This window comes from Aptenodytes forsteri, unplaced genomic scaffold, assembly GCF_000699145.1.
Source record: "Aptenodytes forsteri isolate BGI_AS27 unplaced genomic scaffold, ASM69914v1 Scaffold104, whole genome shotgun sequence".
NCBI lineage: Eukaryota > Metazoa > Chordata > Aves > Sphenisciformes > Spheniscidae > Aptenodytes > Aptenodytes forsteri.
In genome coordinates this window covers 1,756,171-1,774,239 of record NW_008795943.1, presented here as the reverse complement: position 1 = coordinate 1,774,239, position 18,069 = coordinate 1,756,171, and the positions used below count along the sequence as shown (strand labels likewise).

General features: G+C 50.5%; 1 protein-coding gene across 3 annotated transcripts in view; it reads left to right on the top strand.

The window, feature by feature from the left end:
* Positions 1 to 1,472: 1,472 nt before the first annotated feature.
* Positions 1,473 to 18,069, top strand: part of NOS1AP (nitric oxide synthase 1 adaptor protein) — a 33,187-nt gene continuing 16,590 nt past the window's right edge. For all 3 annotated transcript variants that reach the window (XM_009285325.1, XM_019473674.1, XM_009285324.1), the window contains exons 1-2: positions 1,473 to 1,477; positions 1,541 to 1,612. In XM_009285325.1, the coding sequence (XP_009283600.1) occupies positions 1,475 to 1,477; positions 1,541 to 1,612 (75 nt within the window). In that variant the 5' untranslated portion in view covers positions 1,473 to 1,474. The remainder of the gene's footprint in view (positions 1,478 to 1,540; positions 1,613 to 18,069) is intronic.

Genomic DNA, 18,069 nt, shown 5'->3' with positions numbered 1-18,069 from the left:
CTGCCTCAGTCCTCCTCCTCATCTCCTACTTTTTACTGATGGTTTCCAGACTTTATATAAGAAAAGGGAATTGATTGATGTCAAAGACGCCTCTCTTAATGTGACCTGAACCTTTGAAGGGGTGGGAAGGCTCCATTTAGGGGATGCAACTAAAAACTTATCAAGACTTGTGCTTTTGCAGTCGGGCATTCAGCAGTTGGGGTCTGGGCAGTTAATGCCGCCTTTGTCGGCGGCGTGCATCGTGGGCTTTAGTTCCCGGTTACATAAAGCTGCCCTGCACTGTGGCAGCCTGCTCAGCCCGTCACGAACATGCCAGCTGTTTGGTGTTTATTTTTATATCCTCTCTCTTTGCATCTACTCTCGGCACTGACTGCCCGGTGCCGCTCGCTGGAGGCCTGCCTCCATCTGCACCCGAGGCATGAGCCGTGCTGCTGGGGATGGCCTCGCCATGCAGGTGGGCTTGTTGAGTTTGGGGTGCGGGCACGGAGGGTAAGCAAGGAGGGCTCTCCGGGACTGCACGCACACACAAAACCCAGGGGTGGTTGTGCAGCCCCTGCTCTGTGCCCTCGATAGAGGTGACAGCAGCGTCCCAGCGGAGAGGAGCCAGGAGTCCTGCAGCGATGCTGGGTGAGAAATAACCCCTCTCTGTGGCCTCTGCCTGTACGACGACCCCTAGCACATAGTCAGCCATTTAAGCACCCATCTCGGCACTGGTGCTTGAAACCAGTGGCCTGGGTTTTCATGGTGTCAGCAAAGGTTACGGCCGTATTCACAGGAACATACAGCCCTGCCAGGTTTAGTGCCCATGTTGCGCTGCAGAGGGTTACGTCAGTGCTCGTGTCGAGATGAAGTGTGGGAGCACAGGGGGCTAGTAAATAGACTCAAAATGCTTTTCTTCTAACTACACGTTTTTAGTGCTTCGCATTGACTCTGCATCGCTTGTCTGTTTTCTGATCCTTCTTCTGAATCTGCCCTCTTCCATTTTATTTTTGAAAAGGTTTTTGTTCGGCATCTCTCCGTGCTGGGTCGCAGCAGTGCTGCCTTTGGTCCCCTTTGAATAACAAAGGGGCTCCTTTATTCTGGAGGCTTGGCCTGGAGGCTCAGCATCGCTGCAAAAACAGCCAAGGGTTTGGCAGGGCTATAATTAAATAGTGAAGGGCCTGTCACAGGACAGGTTGCCCCAGCTATTTTAGGGATATTCCAATATCCAGGTCTATAATAGATGACTCAGTGCAGCCAAGGGGATATTGGCTTATACCTCTGTACTTTGATCATGGCATAGATGAATGAGTCCTGCTGGCCTGATTACTGAAGTTATTTTATTGTTAGAATAAGGTCGGCTGAATCCTTGAAATGTTGTGGTGAAGGAACAGCTTTGTGGTGGGAAGCGTGCAAGGCTTCAGGTGCAGTGGGCAACACGCCACCTGTTCCCCAGAAGGGACCCTGGGTTCCCCCCAGGGATGCCATCGAGGCCATGGTGGGACCGTGAGGTTTCCAGTGCTGTGGAAACTTGACTAATCAGCTCTTTCTTTCCCTCTAGTACATCGGGAGTCTGGATGTGCCGCGGCCAAACAGCCGGGTGGAGATCGTGACGGCCATGCGGCGGATCAGGGTGAGTGTGGTGAGGATGCTCCTTCCCCTTCTGCATCGGGGTAACAGAGGTACCGCTCCTCCGCCTCCGCTTACAGCCTTCTCTCACATAAGTCCTGTCCTCCAGGTTATTCATAACTCTATTTTTCACCATCCCTCTCTCCATTGAGATCGCCCTGTAACCCGGGCATGGTGCCTGCAAGCTTCATGTGCCACACCGTCACATTTGGAGCATCCCCAGCACTGGCTATGCCCCGTGGTACCCGGGCATCCCATCTGCCGTGGCTGGGGTTAGCTGCAGCCTGAGTGGTAGCAGAGCCGTCTCTGTGCTCATGGTGCTGCATCCTGTGCAGGAGCGTGTGCTGCGGAGGTGGGGATGGGGTGGAAGGTGGGTGTGGGATGTGGGGCTGCCAGCACCGGATGGAAACTGTAGCATGTCCGCAATTCGGAGGATTTCCTCATGTGTCAGTCCCAATTCAAAGGTAACAGCAAACTACTTGTGGAAGAGGTACATTTGTGTTTTACTGCATGCGTAAGAGCTTCAGCTGCATGAAAATTCGGGTGCTGCCTGGATATGCCAGCAGGTTAGTGCCTGGTAAATGGCAATGTGCAAATTAAAATGCTGAGTAATGAGCTCTGGGGCCGACCAGCAGCAAGCTTGTTTAACAGCGAGTAGGTCAGGGGATGTCAGCTGGTAATGAAGTCATCTGGCTTCCCAAAATACTTATAGTCAGGATACGGGGAGCTGTTGCCATATAATGCTTGGCCGATAGCCAGGAGAGGAGCTTTTCCTCTGCACCTTGGCCTCTTGCCTGCACAACTGGAAAGTGTTCAAGGGTGGGCTGGGAGGTGAGCAAACCACGCACCCAGCGAGCTCGCTGCCCAAGGCTTAAAACAGCAGGAGCTTGACTGCTGTCCGATGCACAAGACAGCACTTTGGGCAGTGGTTGGACCTTGGTCTGATGTACGTGGTGGTGGTGTGGCCACAGGCACAGGTAATTTGGTCTGCTCTGTGGGTCACAGCAAGGGGTCTGCCCTATCTTCCAGGGATGGCGCTCTCCTGGGAACAAGCACTTTTAATTGGAAGGAGCTGAGGATAGTTGCAGGGAGTTGAGTAATGCATGAGCTGCCTTTCTGGTGGCCTCGTGGGATCCCATGAGCACTGGACCTGTTCGTGTGGCTGAGCAGCTCGGCTGTTGACCTGCTCCTCTCTCAGCCCCTCCTGCAGACTCTTGCTATAATCTCGTTTTCTCTTTTCTCATCGCCAGAGAAGGAGAGGAGTATCCTATCCCAAGGACAGGAGTATATCCCAAGGACACAGATTGCAAGGCTCTTCTGTTTCAAACTTTCAGCGTGTAAATAGTTTGTGGGCTTTTCTCAGCAGCTTTCCTACCTGCTACCCTGTCCTCTTGGTGGTGGCTAATGTTGTGGCCGGTGCACAAGTTGAGAAGTCCTTTATGGCATTAGGTTTGCCCACCTTGGTTCCAAATGAGGTTTGGGACAGAACAGCGGTCACGCCATCAAGAGCTCTTATAAACAGCTGTTTCCTCTGCTGCCTTTCAAGATAAGACTTTTGAAAGAATGCAGCTCCAGCCCCAAAATCACATAACTCCATGTCAGTATGGGAGATTTGGCACAACTTTGAGGGCTTAAATAAACCCTAGGAAAAAAAAAACACCACCAAAACATCCTTGTTGACCAATATAAATAAACTTAAGCATAGTCAAGAAAATTCATAGATAAAGCTCTGAATGGCAGGGAAAGGACACAAATTAGGGCAAAATAATGATTTCTCATGATGAATGATGTGCTTGAAACGTGCTCAGGCTTTCTTGGTCTAGTGTAAGACGGGAGAGATGCAAGTCATTGAAAGGCCGTGAGTTTGCAGACCAGATCGGCCAGAGAGACATTTAATGTCTGTTTATTTATCGTGGGGTGCTGTTTGTGAAGGTGATGCCAGGATGGTTTGTTTGACTGGAGTTTATGTGTATAGCCCTTCCCTGGTTTCCTGTGTTTTGCGCTGCCCTTGCACCCAGCAGCGAGATGTTACCGTGGCGTTGCAAGGGCATTCGCTGGCTGGGCTGGGTGCCGGAGGCTGGTTTCAGTTTGGCTGGAGGTCAAGGAATGCGTGTCCTTCTTAAAGCAGAAGGGTAGTTGTGTTCTTTAAGGAATAAAGTAATCCCAAAATACTGGCATGGGGAAACCAGAGGAAGAAAAAGCTTATTTAGGCACAGAAAGCAAGCAGTGAGAGATCTTCAAGTGCAAGCTGCAGCGGTTCTGCGTGTGGTGTGTGAAGCAGCTGCTGACCCTGAGGTTTGTATGGTTTTTAATGCAGTCCCTGGTTTAGGGAGAAAGTGCTGTGTCCCAGTTTGTTTGGAGTTAGTTGCTGCTGGTGAAGGAGGGGGACCCTCACCGTCCCCCTGCTGCTGCAACTCCCCTTTCTCAGTGCTGCCTTTGCCCTAGCTGCTTACTGGGCTTTGCCTCTATTTACTAAATGACAAAAAAAATGATCCTGCAAAGAAGTGAGGAAGCACCCTGCCTGACAGCAGGGGTCCTGAGGGGGAGAGCGCCCTGGAAGCCCCCCATAACTGCCTGCGCTGGGCTGGGAGCAGGGAGGGACGGGGCCATGAGCAGCAGCAGCTCCTGCAGCGCTGCCTCCCCTCTCCTCCCCAGCAGTCGGGACTCCGAGGGCAAGTGCATGGGCCTGGCTGATCCCAGCTTCCTGTTTAGATGGAGATCTGACCCTTTGGGGGCAAAGAGGAGGACACGGCATAGCTGGCATTGCTGGGATTCCTGCTCCGGGCTGGACTCTGCCACCCTTCTGCCACTCTCCCGAGAGCAAAGCAGAGCAATGGCTGTGGGCAGAACGGCTCCACCAGAGCAAAATGTTTTAAGCCCAAATCTTGTCCCTTTTGTGGATCTGGGTTGAGAGGGACTTTATACAGGGAGTTGGCGTTGCAGGGCAGGGATGCCATCCCTTTCCTCCCCCCTGCTAAAGGGCTGGCGGTGGCATGGCCATCCTCATGGTGCTGGATGGAGGGAGGGTTTCTGTCCAGAAGCAGGAGGATGTTGGAGAATTCCCAGGATTCTCGCAGCTCAGGGGCAAGGAGGGAAGGGGAGATGCTCAGCCAGCTGCCTCTGCCTTCCTGCTTTTCCTGCCTGCATCGGCTGGGCTTACTGGGGACGCAGCCCCGTCTTGCTCCGCGTCTTGGTGCAAATCCCTGGCCCTGAAAGGACTCAGTGGAACAGGACATTAACCATGCCAAGGATGCACTTGGACAGTGATTTATGAGCGTTTGCTGCAGCTTTCCCCCAAAGCCTACGTCTTCTGGCTTTCCTGCAGAGCACCGATGGCCACGTCAGTACTAATAAATACAATAGGCCAGGGCTTGTTTTCCTGACAAGCAGTTGGGCTTGTGTTTGTACAACTGAACCCCTTCTCCTCCTCATCCCAAAACAGGGTGACCCAGTCCATGTTGCTTCATGCCCTAAACTGCTGGGGTAGGTTGGCCTTCAAAATGCTCCTTGGCTCCTCTGGATGCAAGGTGTGAGAAACCGATCCGTAAGTCCAGATAGTTACCCGTGGGCACCTGAACGTCAAAAAGTCCCAAGCTCAACAGTAACTAAATGGTTGTTAAAGCTGCAGCCAGCCTGGCCTGTTGGTGTGAGCCCAGGGGACCTTCCTTGCCCAGGCTCTCCTAGGAAGCAGCAGCTTCCTAGGAGGCCACAGTGCTCTTCTGCTGTGTGCCAGCCACAGGCAAAGCTTGAGAAATTCAGATGGGAGCTGATGAGAGTGATCTGGGACAGGTCATATGTCCATCAGTTACCAAAGAGGATGTTACGGTACTGGAGAGCAAGAGCCCAACTGATGCATCTTCCGAACCATAAGGACTGTGAGTTGTTGAAGATTTCAGTTTAAAGTGCCTGAGCTAGCTGCAAAACATCCTTTCTTTTTTTTTTTCAGAATGGCTGAGCACATGGGGCCCTAAATGACAACAATAACCGTGTATTTTTTATGTTCTCATGATGTAAATACATGCAAATGCTTTCCTGTCTGTGCTCCTGGCATGTCTCCAGTGCAGCCGGTGCTACCTGGCTGGAGCTTGGTGCAGTCGTTCTAGAGAATTTGGAATCATCCTTTTTTTGCTACTTGGATTGCTGAGTGCAGCTTTAATCCAGGTTTTCTTTGATGCCAGAAAGGATGAAATCCTATATAGGCACTTCTTAAAAGCTGCTTCTGTGAAAGTCTTCTGCAAGCCTTTTTCTGGGAAGTGTCCAGCTGAGTTTTGCAGGCTCAAAACAAGGAGGCATTTCAAGCACTTTAAAATCTAGCTCCTCTACACCTCCTACTCTGTCAGGTACATCTGATTTTGTGGGACTTCTGCTGCTTTGCATAGCTAAGCTCTATTTTAGCAAATTGGCAAAATTGCTGAATTTCAACAAGCTTGTTTAAAGCAAGATTTTGCATCCTCTGCAAGCCACATGCAGTCGGACTGGTGTGAAAATTGATGCGTTTGGCCAGTTTATTTGTGCAGAGCGCCTGGTGTAATTTTGAGCTCATTTAATTAAAATATTTCTGAGATACCCCTGTCCCTGCCATGGCGAGTTTTTAAAAGCGTTAGGTCATTTACAATGATGCCTTTTTTTTTTATCCCTGGAGGTATTGAAAAGATATGTAGATGTGGCACTTAGGGATGTGGTTTAGTGGTGAACTCTGGCAGTGCTAGGTTAACAGTTGGACTGGATGATCTTAGAGGCCTTTTCCAACCTTAATGATTCTATGATTCTATGGTTCTATGAGAGTGGCTTTTTTTTTTTTTTTTCCCCCTCCTTTCATCATGCAAGGAGCAGCATGGCTGTCCCTGCTGTAAAATGGAGCAGGATTTGAAAGCGAGCTGCCCCTGCATGCATGAGCCCTGCCTGGGGGCAGCCCACCCCCAGCTGCCTGCGGGGGACCTGGGCAGCAGGCAGTGGGCTGGCCAGGAGATGCTCGAGCTTTGGCCGCCTGAAGAGCGCAGCCTGCTCTTTGCCAAGTCACGGCACTCGGCACTCAGTGAATTGTCGGCGAGCTAATGACTTGATGTGATTATCTGAGATGAACAAGATTACATTGTATTAGATCTGGGAGGAACCGAAGGGATATCTGTAATAATTTCAATTGCTCTTTCAGTGTTCTGACAATTGCAGTAAAAAGGGTGAAGGCTTCTGGGCAAGTTCATTGCATTTCTCCCGGCACCACCAGTGCCCCTAACTTCGTAATAAAATAATGGCTAGTCCGGTATTGCTACCAACGTGCCGCCTACTCGATTGCATGAAATAAGTCAGGATCTCATCCTGTGATTAGTATTTAATCAATAAACTGGTTAAATTAGTACCCAGATTCACCAGAGCAGCCTTTTGACCAAGACTGCCCATAGGGGAGGGATGGTTTCCAGGAAAGTTGGCCAAAGCGTGGTGGTCCTGGCTTTGCTGTCTGTGTTAATACCATGGCCAGGATGCGGTGAGTGCTTTCCAGCAAAGCTTTGAAGGTTACTGGCAGCGTTAAATAGTGTGAGTTGTACGTACACTCTGTTGTAATGCACATGTAGTAAAATTGCAAGTTCAAGGAGGTAAATGACTCCATGTGGCAGAGGGCAGGCATCTGAACTGGTAAGAAGGTGTGAAGCGTGAGCCATTAACGCTGGAAAGCGAGGTCTGAGCCCCGGAGGAAGCCGGGTAGGGATGGGGCTTTGGGCACTGCTGGTCAGAGGGACTTTGGGAGGGCGTTCCTGAGCAGTCATGACCAAGTACTGCTTGTGCTGGCTGTCTGCCGGGCTTGCTGGGTCATGCGGTAGCAGTAATGACTGGGCTCAGCCGGACGTGTGACCGGACAGGTCCTGGTGAGATGAGGGACGGACATGATCCTCTTCCCCCGGTAGCTGGCCTAATAAATAAGTCGTGATAAGCTCATTGCCTTTTGGCTTTCAGCAGTGCCCTAGCTAAGCGTTCGTTGCCAGGCTTGGTGCAGCAGCATGTCCCTTGTGGCCAGGCTCCAAACCATGGTGGGGAGGAGAGCTTGGTGGCAGGGGGTCCAGCCTGGGAAAGAGCAGGGGTTTCCCAGCTGGACAGAGAGCTTGGTTGTGGAGCCAGCGAGAATGAAGGAAACCATAACCCAGACAGGGGAGTATGCTTTGGGAAGGCTGATGAGCCAGGAGGCGCATGCTGGTGCATGGTCTTCCCCGTACCTCGTGTCTCTCTGGGGTGCTCGGCCCTTCTGCTCTGGGCAGGTGTTCCACAGGTTGGTTTTGCTCAGGGCTCTGGCAGGAGCACATCAACTGACACTGGGCATGCCAGTGCAAGCAGCAATGCCTCTGGTGGGTGATGCTGGCCTGTAGCCAGGCAAATGGCTTTGAGAGGGCTGGGACCCAGGTAGGCATCAAGCCTGGGGCAAGACTGGAGCTGTTGGCAAAAAGCTGGGAGGCAGTGGTGCCTCATGTCCCCTATGTCCCCGTCACACATCCTTGCCCTGTGTTTGCTTGGGTTTGCCTTTCCTTGGTTGGGCTTTCTTCCTTCTCTGAGAGCCGACAGCATCTCCCCGTGACTCATCTTGCTCCCTGGCTGGGGGCTTTCTCCACCAGTGCTCGCAGTGAGTCACGTTACCGGCTTGCTGATGCCATCGTCTGAGCCATCAGCAAATATCTGCTGGGAGCTCAAGGGAGAGGATGGGGAATAACGTCTGCCAGGATCCCTGAATGTGGGGGAGAGGACAGACCTTCAGCATTGGTCCTTCCCAGACAGGGGGTGCTCTGCCGGCTCCCACCCCCTCTCTAAATTCATGGAGAGCCTGTCAAGTCATTTCACAAATGTCTGTCCCCTTTTGTGCCCTTGTGCTTCCCTCCTCTTCCTCCTGCATCATGCTTGTTCTTCCTTGGCAATGTTTCTTCAAGCAGGCTTTAAACATTGCACTAAGGAGTTGCATTATCCATTGGGCTCAGCAGGGCACGTGCAGGGGTGTCGGTGCATGCTGGAGAGGTGCCCCTGGCTTTCCATGGCTCCTTCCTTTGAGGCTCTCCATGTTGCACACACATTTTGCTAGGCCCGCTTCGGTGCCAAGGCTCAGCTGCACTAGAAGCAAAGGAATCCAGTGCTGCAAACCTTGCTTTCTGCAGGAATACGGCGCAGCTGGAGCACTGACGCACATAACATCTGCAGCGCCGCAAATGCTGTGGAAGCTGCTGGTGGTGCCGAGGTGGCTTTCCTGCTCTCCGCGTGCCCGTTCTGGCTTTTCTTCCTGCCTAGAAAGGAGTGATTTGTTGCACACACTGGCTTACAGGCATGATTGGATTTAGTCTGGCTGTCAGGGGGGAGGTCTGCAGCTTGTTCTAGGAGATTTGGGGTCATGAGAGCACTGGTAATCACTGTTTGTGAGGGTTTGAAGAGTTCTTAGAGAAACCATCATCCTTTGATAGTTCTCTGCTCCTTCTGCAAGGTGACAGAGCTGCCTTTGATTGTTTGACCCTCTAACTTGCATAAACCTCTGCAGAAAATACTGTTATTGAGGGAAAGGTCTGTGTTGAGTGTCACCATCCATAACACACCCAGCTCAGTGCTGTCCAGCCCCACCACTGTCACGAAGAGGTGACAGTCTCTTCTGCTTCTAGAAACTTGCTAGCGAAGATAACCATCTCCAGTTATCTTTGAATTTTAGAGTAAATTCCTAACTGTGCATAAGAATAAGCTCCTGGCAAACCTGAGAGGTTGCTGAGAGGAGAAAATGGGTTTGAGAGGAGGATGATGAGGTGTGGCTGATTTCAGGGTCTGCAACTCATCCTGGCATCTCCCAGCACTTTCCTGGTCAGCACGGTGGAGAGCTGGACCCATCCTCCTTTTCCAATCCCCCTGAGTTTGTGTCTCCTCACACCCATGGCATTGCTTTTATTTGGAGGTTTTTTTCTTCTGGTTTAATGCAACATGGAATTTTCCTGTGTTTTTTAATAAATCAGGGCTTTCATCAGTTTGCTGCCATCATGGCAGTGTTTTACTCTTGGGATGGAGTGGGGTCCAAACGCTCCCTTGTGCTGACTGCTGAAGCTGATGTTGCATGGACCTGAGCTGAAAAGACACAGGCAGCCGCCTCTTCCAGCCAGGCGTGAGCGTGTCCAGAGATGATACCTGGCTCTTGCTCTGTGATTAAGGGGAGAAATAGCTTAGGAAAAGGAGAGGAAAGAGTAAGAAAAACCTCACAAGCAGGGAGTTCAGGGTCAAACAATATTTAATATCTGTTTCATGGATGAGAAACTGAGACACAGGGAGACTAAGTGACTTGTCAGACTCTTTCCAAAGGAGGCATCCCTGTGCAGGGAACTTGACTGAATTAAAATTGAACCAAGCTGAAGTCAACACTTTAAATGCTGCTCTTGTGTATGATCCTTTCTGCTCTTGTGCTGCTCTGCCAGTCCTCGAAGGCCAAGGACCCGTTGATTTAATTTGTTGGAGTGTTCTCCTCTGCTGCATCACCTCAGAAGAGAGGCAAAGCACGGAGCTGCAGCCTTGCAAAAAAATGCCACATGCCCCAGTTCCTTCACTGCTAAAATTAATGCTTAGTGGTTTTGGCTTGGTGCAGCATGGAGGTTTGTTCCAGGTGATGCTGTACACAAATGGCCGAGGGAGAAGAGCAGCATCAGAGCCTGCTTCGCAGCCTGCAGCAAGGTGAGAAGGATTTTGGCACAGGGTTTTGTGGCCGTGAGAGCTGTAAGGGTGGGTGTGTTACGGCATGTTCCTGCGGTGCGCAGGAGCAGAGGAAAGGATCACATCTGTTTAAGAGGAGAGGCTGCAAAAACTATTGTGTGAGCTGGTCTGTGGAACGGATCTCGTTTAATTAGGGAGCTGGAAGAAAGGATGTGTCTGTTGTAGGACAGCAGAACAACAAGCACAGCTGAGAACAAGATAAAAGGAGCCGAGCACTCTCCCAGTCCCAGCAGAGAAGGGCTGTAGTGTGCAAAGCACGATGAAAGCCCTGGAGGTCCCCTGCCGCCTCCTGCCTGCATCTCCTCGCCCCGCGGGGAGGCTGCGATGGCCACATAAGGGCTGCTGCTTCTCAGCACAGCACTGCGGCCACGGACGTGATCCCCAGCTGCTCCGGTGTCCCCGTGGATGATAGCCAGTGGGTGAAGTGATGTGCTTTAACTGGGATTTTTGGAGGGATTGGACTTTCCCAGGCTGGAGTGAAGTCTACCCAGGGCAAAGACTCTAGATGAAGAATGTAGCCAAATATGGATGAATTTTCAGAGAAGAAAATGTTTCCTTCTGAGGCCAGGCTTCCCTGACGGAGGGTGAGGATCCTAGTGATTCTTAATCTGTCGCTTGGTTTTCACCAGCATGAGTATAACATGGTGGGACAAACACCCCAACCAAACCAGTTCTCCTTGCCATATGCTTGCCTATGGAAACTGCTGATCCGTTTCAGCGGAAACTGCAAAAATTGGCCTGCAGTTAGTATTCACCGCAGGAAACTTCAGCAAAGATGGTTAAATTTCAGCTTATCTCTTTAACCGAAAACAGCCCCACCTGTGATGTTTTACAGTGTTGTTCTTGGATTGCAATAGCGATATGCATTATAGAGAGCCATCTCTTTCTTTTTCCCTCCAAGGCCTCCAGTTTTGTTTTGGCATTTTGCTCCAATGACATTTTCTTACTCCCTCTTAACATGACAGATGGGATTGGTCTGGTCTCCTTCAAACACTCCCTGATCCCCAGGAACTTTGGGGATGTGGGTGTATCTCTCCAGTACTGGAAACACAAAGAGCACATCTCTGCTGACCTCTACGTACATGCTAAGAAATCCTCAATATCTAAAAAAAGAGAAGTCCAGAGTAATTGGCCCAAAGCTGGTGGTGAGTGTGATTCAGGGTGCAGGTCCCGTTGAGCTTCCTGTGAAAAAAGACATTTCTTTCTGTGATTTGAATGGATCCAACTTCAACTCCCAGCTAGTCGATCTTCTGCATTTGCCTAAAGTCAAAACCTTCGATGTGAGGAAGCTCTCCCCGAGTCCCAGGTCTGAGCTGCGGACAAGTCCCCTCCTAGCCTAATCTTTGGATAAGCTAAATAGAAAGAGCTTGTTTTAACCTCTGGGACTTAGGAGTCTGGGAAACCTGCCTCATGTTCTTGTTGCTTTTTTCTAAACTCTTTTCTATTGCTTCTTTGAATTGTACAATAAAGCAGAACATGTTATGTCAGGATGGATTATATTAGTAGTGATTTCAACAGTGCTATGTTTTGAGATAATGTCACCTTTGTATTTTGCTGCACATTGCCCTGCTCATATGCCCAGGACCACACTTTCTTCATAGTGTCCTTTCCACTGGGATGACACCTTTCGATGTCTCCAGGGTTTTTTTAGGATGCATTTCTGCATCTTGTGGATGCAGCTTCTGTTCCTTTTTCCTTTGGGAGACTGCTTGGCCAATACCATATAAAATCAACCTGAAATGAGTAGATGCCAAATTCCTGTACACTTGACCTGGATAGCAAATACTCCTCTTCCAGACCTGCATAAAAATTAGCATTGCTGTGCTCTCCTTGCTGTGGGGTTTCCTGGAAGCACAGTGGCATTGTGTCATCTGTCTGTCTGTCATTGCTTCATTTGGGGCTCCACAGGTGAGGTGGATTTCAGCCCCTTAATCTGAGCTGTGTGGTCACTTTAGATAACTTTTTTGTCAAAATGCATGCAAAGGCGGAAACGGCAATGTATTCTCGAAGTTTCTTAGCTAGCCTAATAGCTTTGTGAAGTGTGCTTTTAATTTCATTGAGGTAGGATTTCAACTTGCATAGAACTAGTGCTGTGCCGAGTTGCGCTGCAGTCCTTTTGCTCGACATTGTCCTATATTGGCTGTTTTCTAACTCTGCCTAAAATCTTGCAACTTCTGTTAGCTTGGAATTTTTTCTATAATTCTTTCTAAATCTCTCTAAAGGACATTATTCTGACTTGTTGACTTTAACATGTAGAATTTAGTGAATGATTTCTAATACCTGCATTAGTTATTGCTGAAATAGGAGCCATGAAAACAGTGTGATATGAGTAATTACCTCTTTTCTCCAGTTACAACCCAGAAACACCGTTGAGCACCGCCAGCATCTAATGAGCCCCACAGGGCTGGCTTGTTTCTGATGTGCTAAGCATTTAATGCTGCTGCTCATTCATTCTTTATTAATTGTCTGAATTTCATAATTGATTTAGTTACAGTATTACCAGCTTGCCTTCCTTCAGTTTGTCACTGCTCTTCTGCCTGGCTATTCTCATCTGCCTTCTCAACTGGTCTTACTCAAGCTTTTTATGCAACTGTGGGAGAGCAGCTCTTTGGTGAGCAGTAAAAAAATACCAAAATAATTCCTGTATTTCACAACTTGGGGCGTAAATCTCGCTGTGTTCTGATTCGGCTCGCTTTGCTGAGCTGACACCTTTCTGAAGCACTGTGTGGGTATGTTCTTACGGTGCCCCTCTCTGTCACCTGCCCTCGGGGTGGATTTGGGGTGACTCTGTGCTCTTCTGCGGTGTCTGCCCTGCCTCCAGCCCCCTCCGTGCGGGTGGGGATGATCTCAGCTGCCTTGAGGCAGGGTCTGTCTTAGAAAGAAAGCATTTGGGGAAGAAAGCTAATCTTGAACACAGAAATTTTTTTTTTTTCCTGCTGAGGCGGAGGAAGGTACCTGGCTGGGCATTGCCTGCACTGCTCAGCTCCCGGCACGCCCAGGGTCCCCCAGGGCATCAGGTCTCACAGTGCCAGAAAGAGGCAGGAGTTTAATTAGGGATTACCATAAACGGGCATGACTAAACTGCTGCAAATGGCAATGCTTTTCTTTAAGCCAAGCTCATTCTAGCACATGGGTTCAAACCCGCTGTAGGCGGGATGAATAGAGGCCATTTCTAGGCTCTTGTAGCTTCTTACCTTCTTCAAAGGGCGATTGCAAGGAGCCGTCACCAAACAGCTTGTGCACTCGCTGCCTTTGCCTGCATAGGATGAAGCAATGCGTATCTAATTAAAAATACCACAAATTCCAGTCAGATGTGGGGTTTCCAAGGAATGTGCTTCTGCTTATTTTAGCAACAGGTGGTAAGTATTAAAATGTGTACAGCTCATCTCTTGTCTTGTATCTCCAGGGCTGTGAAAAACAGTGCGAAAGCAGTGCCTGCAGATGTGCGCAGAGCCCTTGTTTTCATTAACCGAAGGGAGCCGCTCAAAGCCTGGGTTTTTTTGCAACCAGTTCGACCAGTATCCCATACACACCCACGCACCGGTTAATTTGCACACGCTGCGCTTGGTCATTGGAGATGGCAGCATGTGAGGGCAGGTGGGAGCTTGCTGTCTCCCACGTGGGTCCGGCCTGTGCTGTTATCACTTCCTTGAATTTCTGAAAGGGGTTTAGAGATGTTTTCAAGGCTGGGGGCTAGCCTGTGGCACAGTCTCCACCGACCTTCATGCCTGGCTGTGAAGCGCTGCTTTTCCCAGCCCACGAGTGCTTGCTCCCACTCAGAGCCATCGCTGCATGTGCCCAACCTGGGGGAGAAATGATATGGCTGTGCTGGGACGGGGTCCCCAGCTTTCTGTTATAAGCTTGGTATTAGTTAATCCCCAGTGAATGTGCAGAATAACACGTGCACAGGGACCTGTTGTTGGCTTTGATGAGCTGCTGGGTGGAGCTGAGGGATGTTGCTGGGAAGTGCGCTCCTGCACCACTGGTTGCATCCCTTGTGTGGGCTGTGCGGCTGCATCCCGTCTCCCTGCACACACAGAGCAGCCGTGGGCAGCGGGGCAAGGGGCCTTGGGAGACGGGATACACTGATGTGTCTCAGGTCTCCTTTGAATCTCTGATTTTAAGGTTTTTAAAAACAAACAACCAACCACATGACACTTTAAGACTGGGACAGGGGTGTGTGGAACCCCTAAGGATTTCTTGTAAGGGAGGTAAATCATCTTGTAAATGGATGTCTGCAAAAGAGGGGGTCAGAATAGGCTGTTACCTAGGGGAACTTTGCCCTTTTAACTCTATGATTGATATTGATTTAATTTTTACCAGTTCTGATTTCTCTGAGATTCCTGTGAAGCTGCTTGGACTGAAGATGGCTTGTGTATGTGTCCCAGTTTGCCAGCTCAACTCGTGAAACTTGGAGGTAGTGAGAGGAGGTTGGAGGAAGTGGATCGAGGCAGCTATCTGGTAGGAAATAGCAGAACTGAGCAGAAGGAATTTATTGTGAAATATTCAATATTATTGGAAAACATATTTTGTGTGATAAATGGGTATGCTGTGATCCAGGGATTGTTTCAAAGTGGCAACCTTAACTCTGCTCCACTGCTCTCACAATATGGGTATTTTTAGACTGATTCCCATTTATACCCATCAGTACTTACGACCGTCACAGACGGTTACCAAAATTAAACCCGAAGTTGGATGGGAAAATAGGCACTGACCTTGTCAGTACAAACCAAAATTGTATCTTATTTCAGATGAACACACGCACCTCAGAGACGCATTTTCCCATATGTGCAAATGCAAACTCTGAGGAACTGTGGAAGAGTTTTAAAAAGCATTGTTAAGCCCAAGAACGAGCATGCAATACATCATTACTCCTCCCCCCCTTCCAAATTACCATGCCCTTTGATTAAAGTCGAGCTACTGGCAAAACCACCAGCATCGGGGTGTAGACAGGATGATGTGAGAAATTTAAGCCCGAGGAGCAGCTCAAACCTGAGCTGGCAGGATGGCAGCGGTGTGTCCAGCATGTTTGCCCATGTGGTGCCAGCGGTTTGCCGATGGAGCCAGTGGGAACCTTGGTCCTGCCCCCAAACATCTCTGTGACTCTGTGTCCTGCTATGGGAACCATCCCCTCTGCAGGCACGAGTGCTGCAGGCTGGTTTTGTCCCAGGTTTTGGCAGCAGGAGAGGGGGGAGCACAAGCAAAATGACCACACTGCAGGGATCCCCAAATCTCCCCGCTGTCCTTGCCTCTGTCTCCCAGCCCCGGAAGGGAGCAGAGAGGTGCTGCTGGCCCCCCGTGGGTGACCACCCTGCCGATGTGTGGTGCGTGGGCATGCCTGCGGCTGGGTGTACCTTACAGCTGCATGTGGGAATTGGTGATAGCGTGTGCTCACTGGAGCCGTGATGGGATTGCATGCCTGCGGCAAAGGGGAGTCCTCGATAGACACAGGCAGCAGCACAGCACTTTGGTAGGGCGGCTTAAGGCAGTCTTCTAAAAATGGGTTTTAGTCCATTTATTGCTGATCAGATTAGTGGGCTAAGCAGGTATTCCAGTGCACTCCCCTCCAGCAAGCCTGAGTCCCCCGTGGGCTTAAAGCGCAGCCCAGAAACAGTGGATTGACAGATATTTTGAAGCCTTGTTCAGAAATGCCTCTTGGATGAAGCTGACCACCCTCCTGGGAGGTATCCTGCTTTCCAGCCGCTTTATCCTCTGACATCTGCTGCTGCCGCAGTAGGGCTGGGGCGATGCACAAGGGAGACGCAGGCCGGGGCAGGCTGACAGGTGCCTTTCTGCTTTCAGGGCAGCAAGCCACAGCAAGGGCAGGGGGAGGGAGTGATGCTCTACGCCTGAGTACCCCACTGGCAGGACCCCTGGCTCTCTGCTGCCCTACCCATCTGACAGCCGGGCTCTCAGGACGGTTGCTGCCTGCGTTCCCTGCTGCGTGGCAGACCGTGCCCAGCTGTCTGCTGGACACCGCCCCGCTATTCCCAGACCTGTGTGGCTGGGATGGTTAGGGACACTCTTCTGATCTGCGAGACTGCTCCTGGCCAGGGTGCATGTTTGCTACTATGCCAAAGCTGTATTTTAAATTGTTTCCTTTTCCTCTCCAGTGTTGTTTTCTTTCTGCCGATGTATTTAGACATACTGGTCGTATCCTCTCATTTAGCTGAAAGTGTTAGGCTTCTCTTGGATGGTCAGCAATCCCTGCTGAAACTCATCTGGGAAGCCTCTCTCTGTGCCTCTTTCTTGCCTGCAGAAGTGCGCCTGGGCTTGTGCTGCATGTTTCTGAGATCTCTGGCTCATCCTGCGCAGCTTGCGCATCCTTATCAGGCACGGTTGCATTTGTCACATCCCGTATGCATGCAGCCAGTCCCAGCGCAGAGCACCTGTGCATCTCACAAGCTGGGTGCTGCGTGTGCCTTACATACGCATGGGCTTTCCTTGGCCTTTTGGTCCAAGAAACTGTTGGTTCACAGGACGCATGGGCATGTCGCAGTCCTGTGCTCACTGTACTGCCTGCCTCGGCATGCTGCAGCCCCTCCAGCGCTGGGGGTCACACTCCTCCTCCCGTTAACAAAGTGCCAGAAGGAAATAAAGGAGAGAAGAGATGTTCCTGGCTGTGGTCTGCTCATAGCACTCCCACAGGACCCCGGTGCTGAATTCCAGGTGTGTTTTCGCCATGAAGGACTAGCGGGCAGCAGATGCTGCCTTCCTGCTCCTTCTGCTCCCTGCTTTCCATGCCCATCCCTGGGGCAGCTTGGCACCCCTGGCCAGGAAAGAGCCATGTCCCTCTCTGGTTCCCTTTCCTGCACAGCCTGAGGGCGGCTGTGAGTCATCCGAGGGCACCAGTGTTGGTGCCATTTCCTTGTGTGGTTCAGTAAAGCAAAATCCTCGTCCCCTGGCATGGTGCCGTTGTTTACCGTTCCTCCCAATTACTGGTATTAGGATCCGATGCGAGGTTTCTCAGGCTTCCCTCCTGCGGGTTACGCCTGATCTCCTGTACGTTTCTGAGATTTACTTTCATTCCCTGTATTTTCAGCAGCAGAAATTGTGAGGTATGTGGTTCCCCCCCAGTCGTTAATTCTTGGAGCCATAGAGCCTGTGCCGATTGAACTCAAGCTCAGCTGTCATTTTGTAGTAAGTTAATTCTTCATCAAGAGAACAGTACCCAAAGTGCTGGGAAAGCCTTCGCTAGTCTGGCACGTCTCCCCACTTTCATTAGCCTGAGCTGACCTTGGGTTAAAGTCTAACTCTAAAGGTATTTTATTGTCTGCTGTTGCCGCGGGGTGCCGAGGGAGGTGGGCGCCAGCTTCCAGCGCCCTGCCCCACTCCCCTGCCAGCCCTGCACTTGTGGTTTCATTCCCGTGATTAAGTGGGCTGCAGGAGCTGTGGGAGGGCCAAAAGGGCATCATCGCGGGCAGAGCTCGGGCTGCTCATGTCGCAGGGTCCTTGCCAGCCAGCCCTTTGCGTTCAGCAAAGGTGGCTCTGTGGGGTCTGGCTTTGCTCAGAGTTTCATGTCGTTTCTGTAAACACAAAGAAATACTGTTTTCTGGCAAAAAATACATCCCCTTCTATGCTTTTTCTTATAGCAGATTTTTTTTCCCCTGCCTCCTGAGCTACCAGAGTAGCAATGCGTTTTGTGGAAATTGCTTTTTCCCTATTAATTGAATTCTCAGACCGCTGCTCTTTCCCTGGTACAAGCTTGTAAACCTTTTTTTTTTTTTTTTTTTTTTTTTTTTTTTTGGGGGG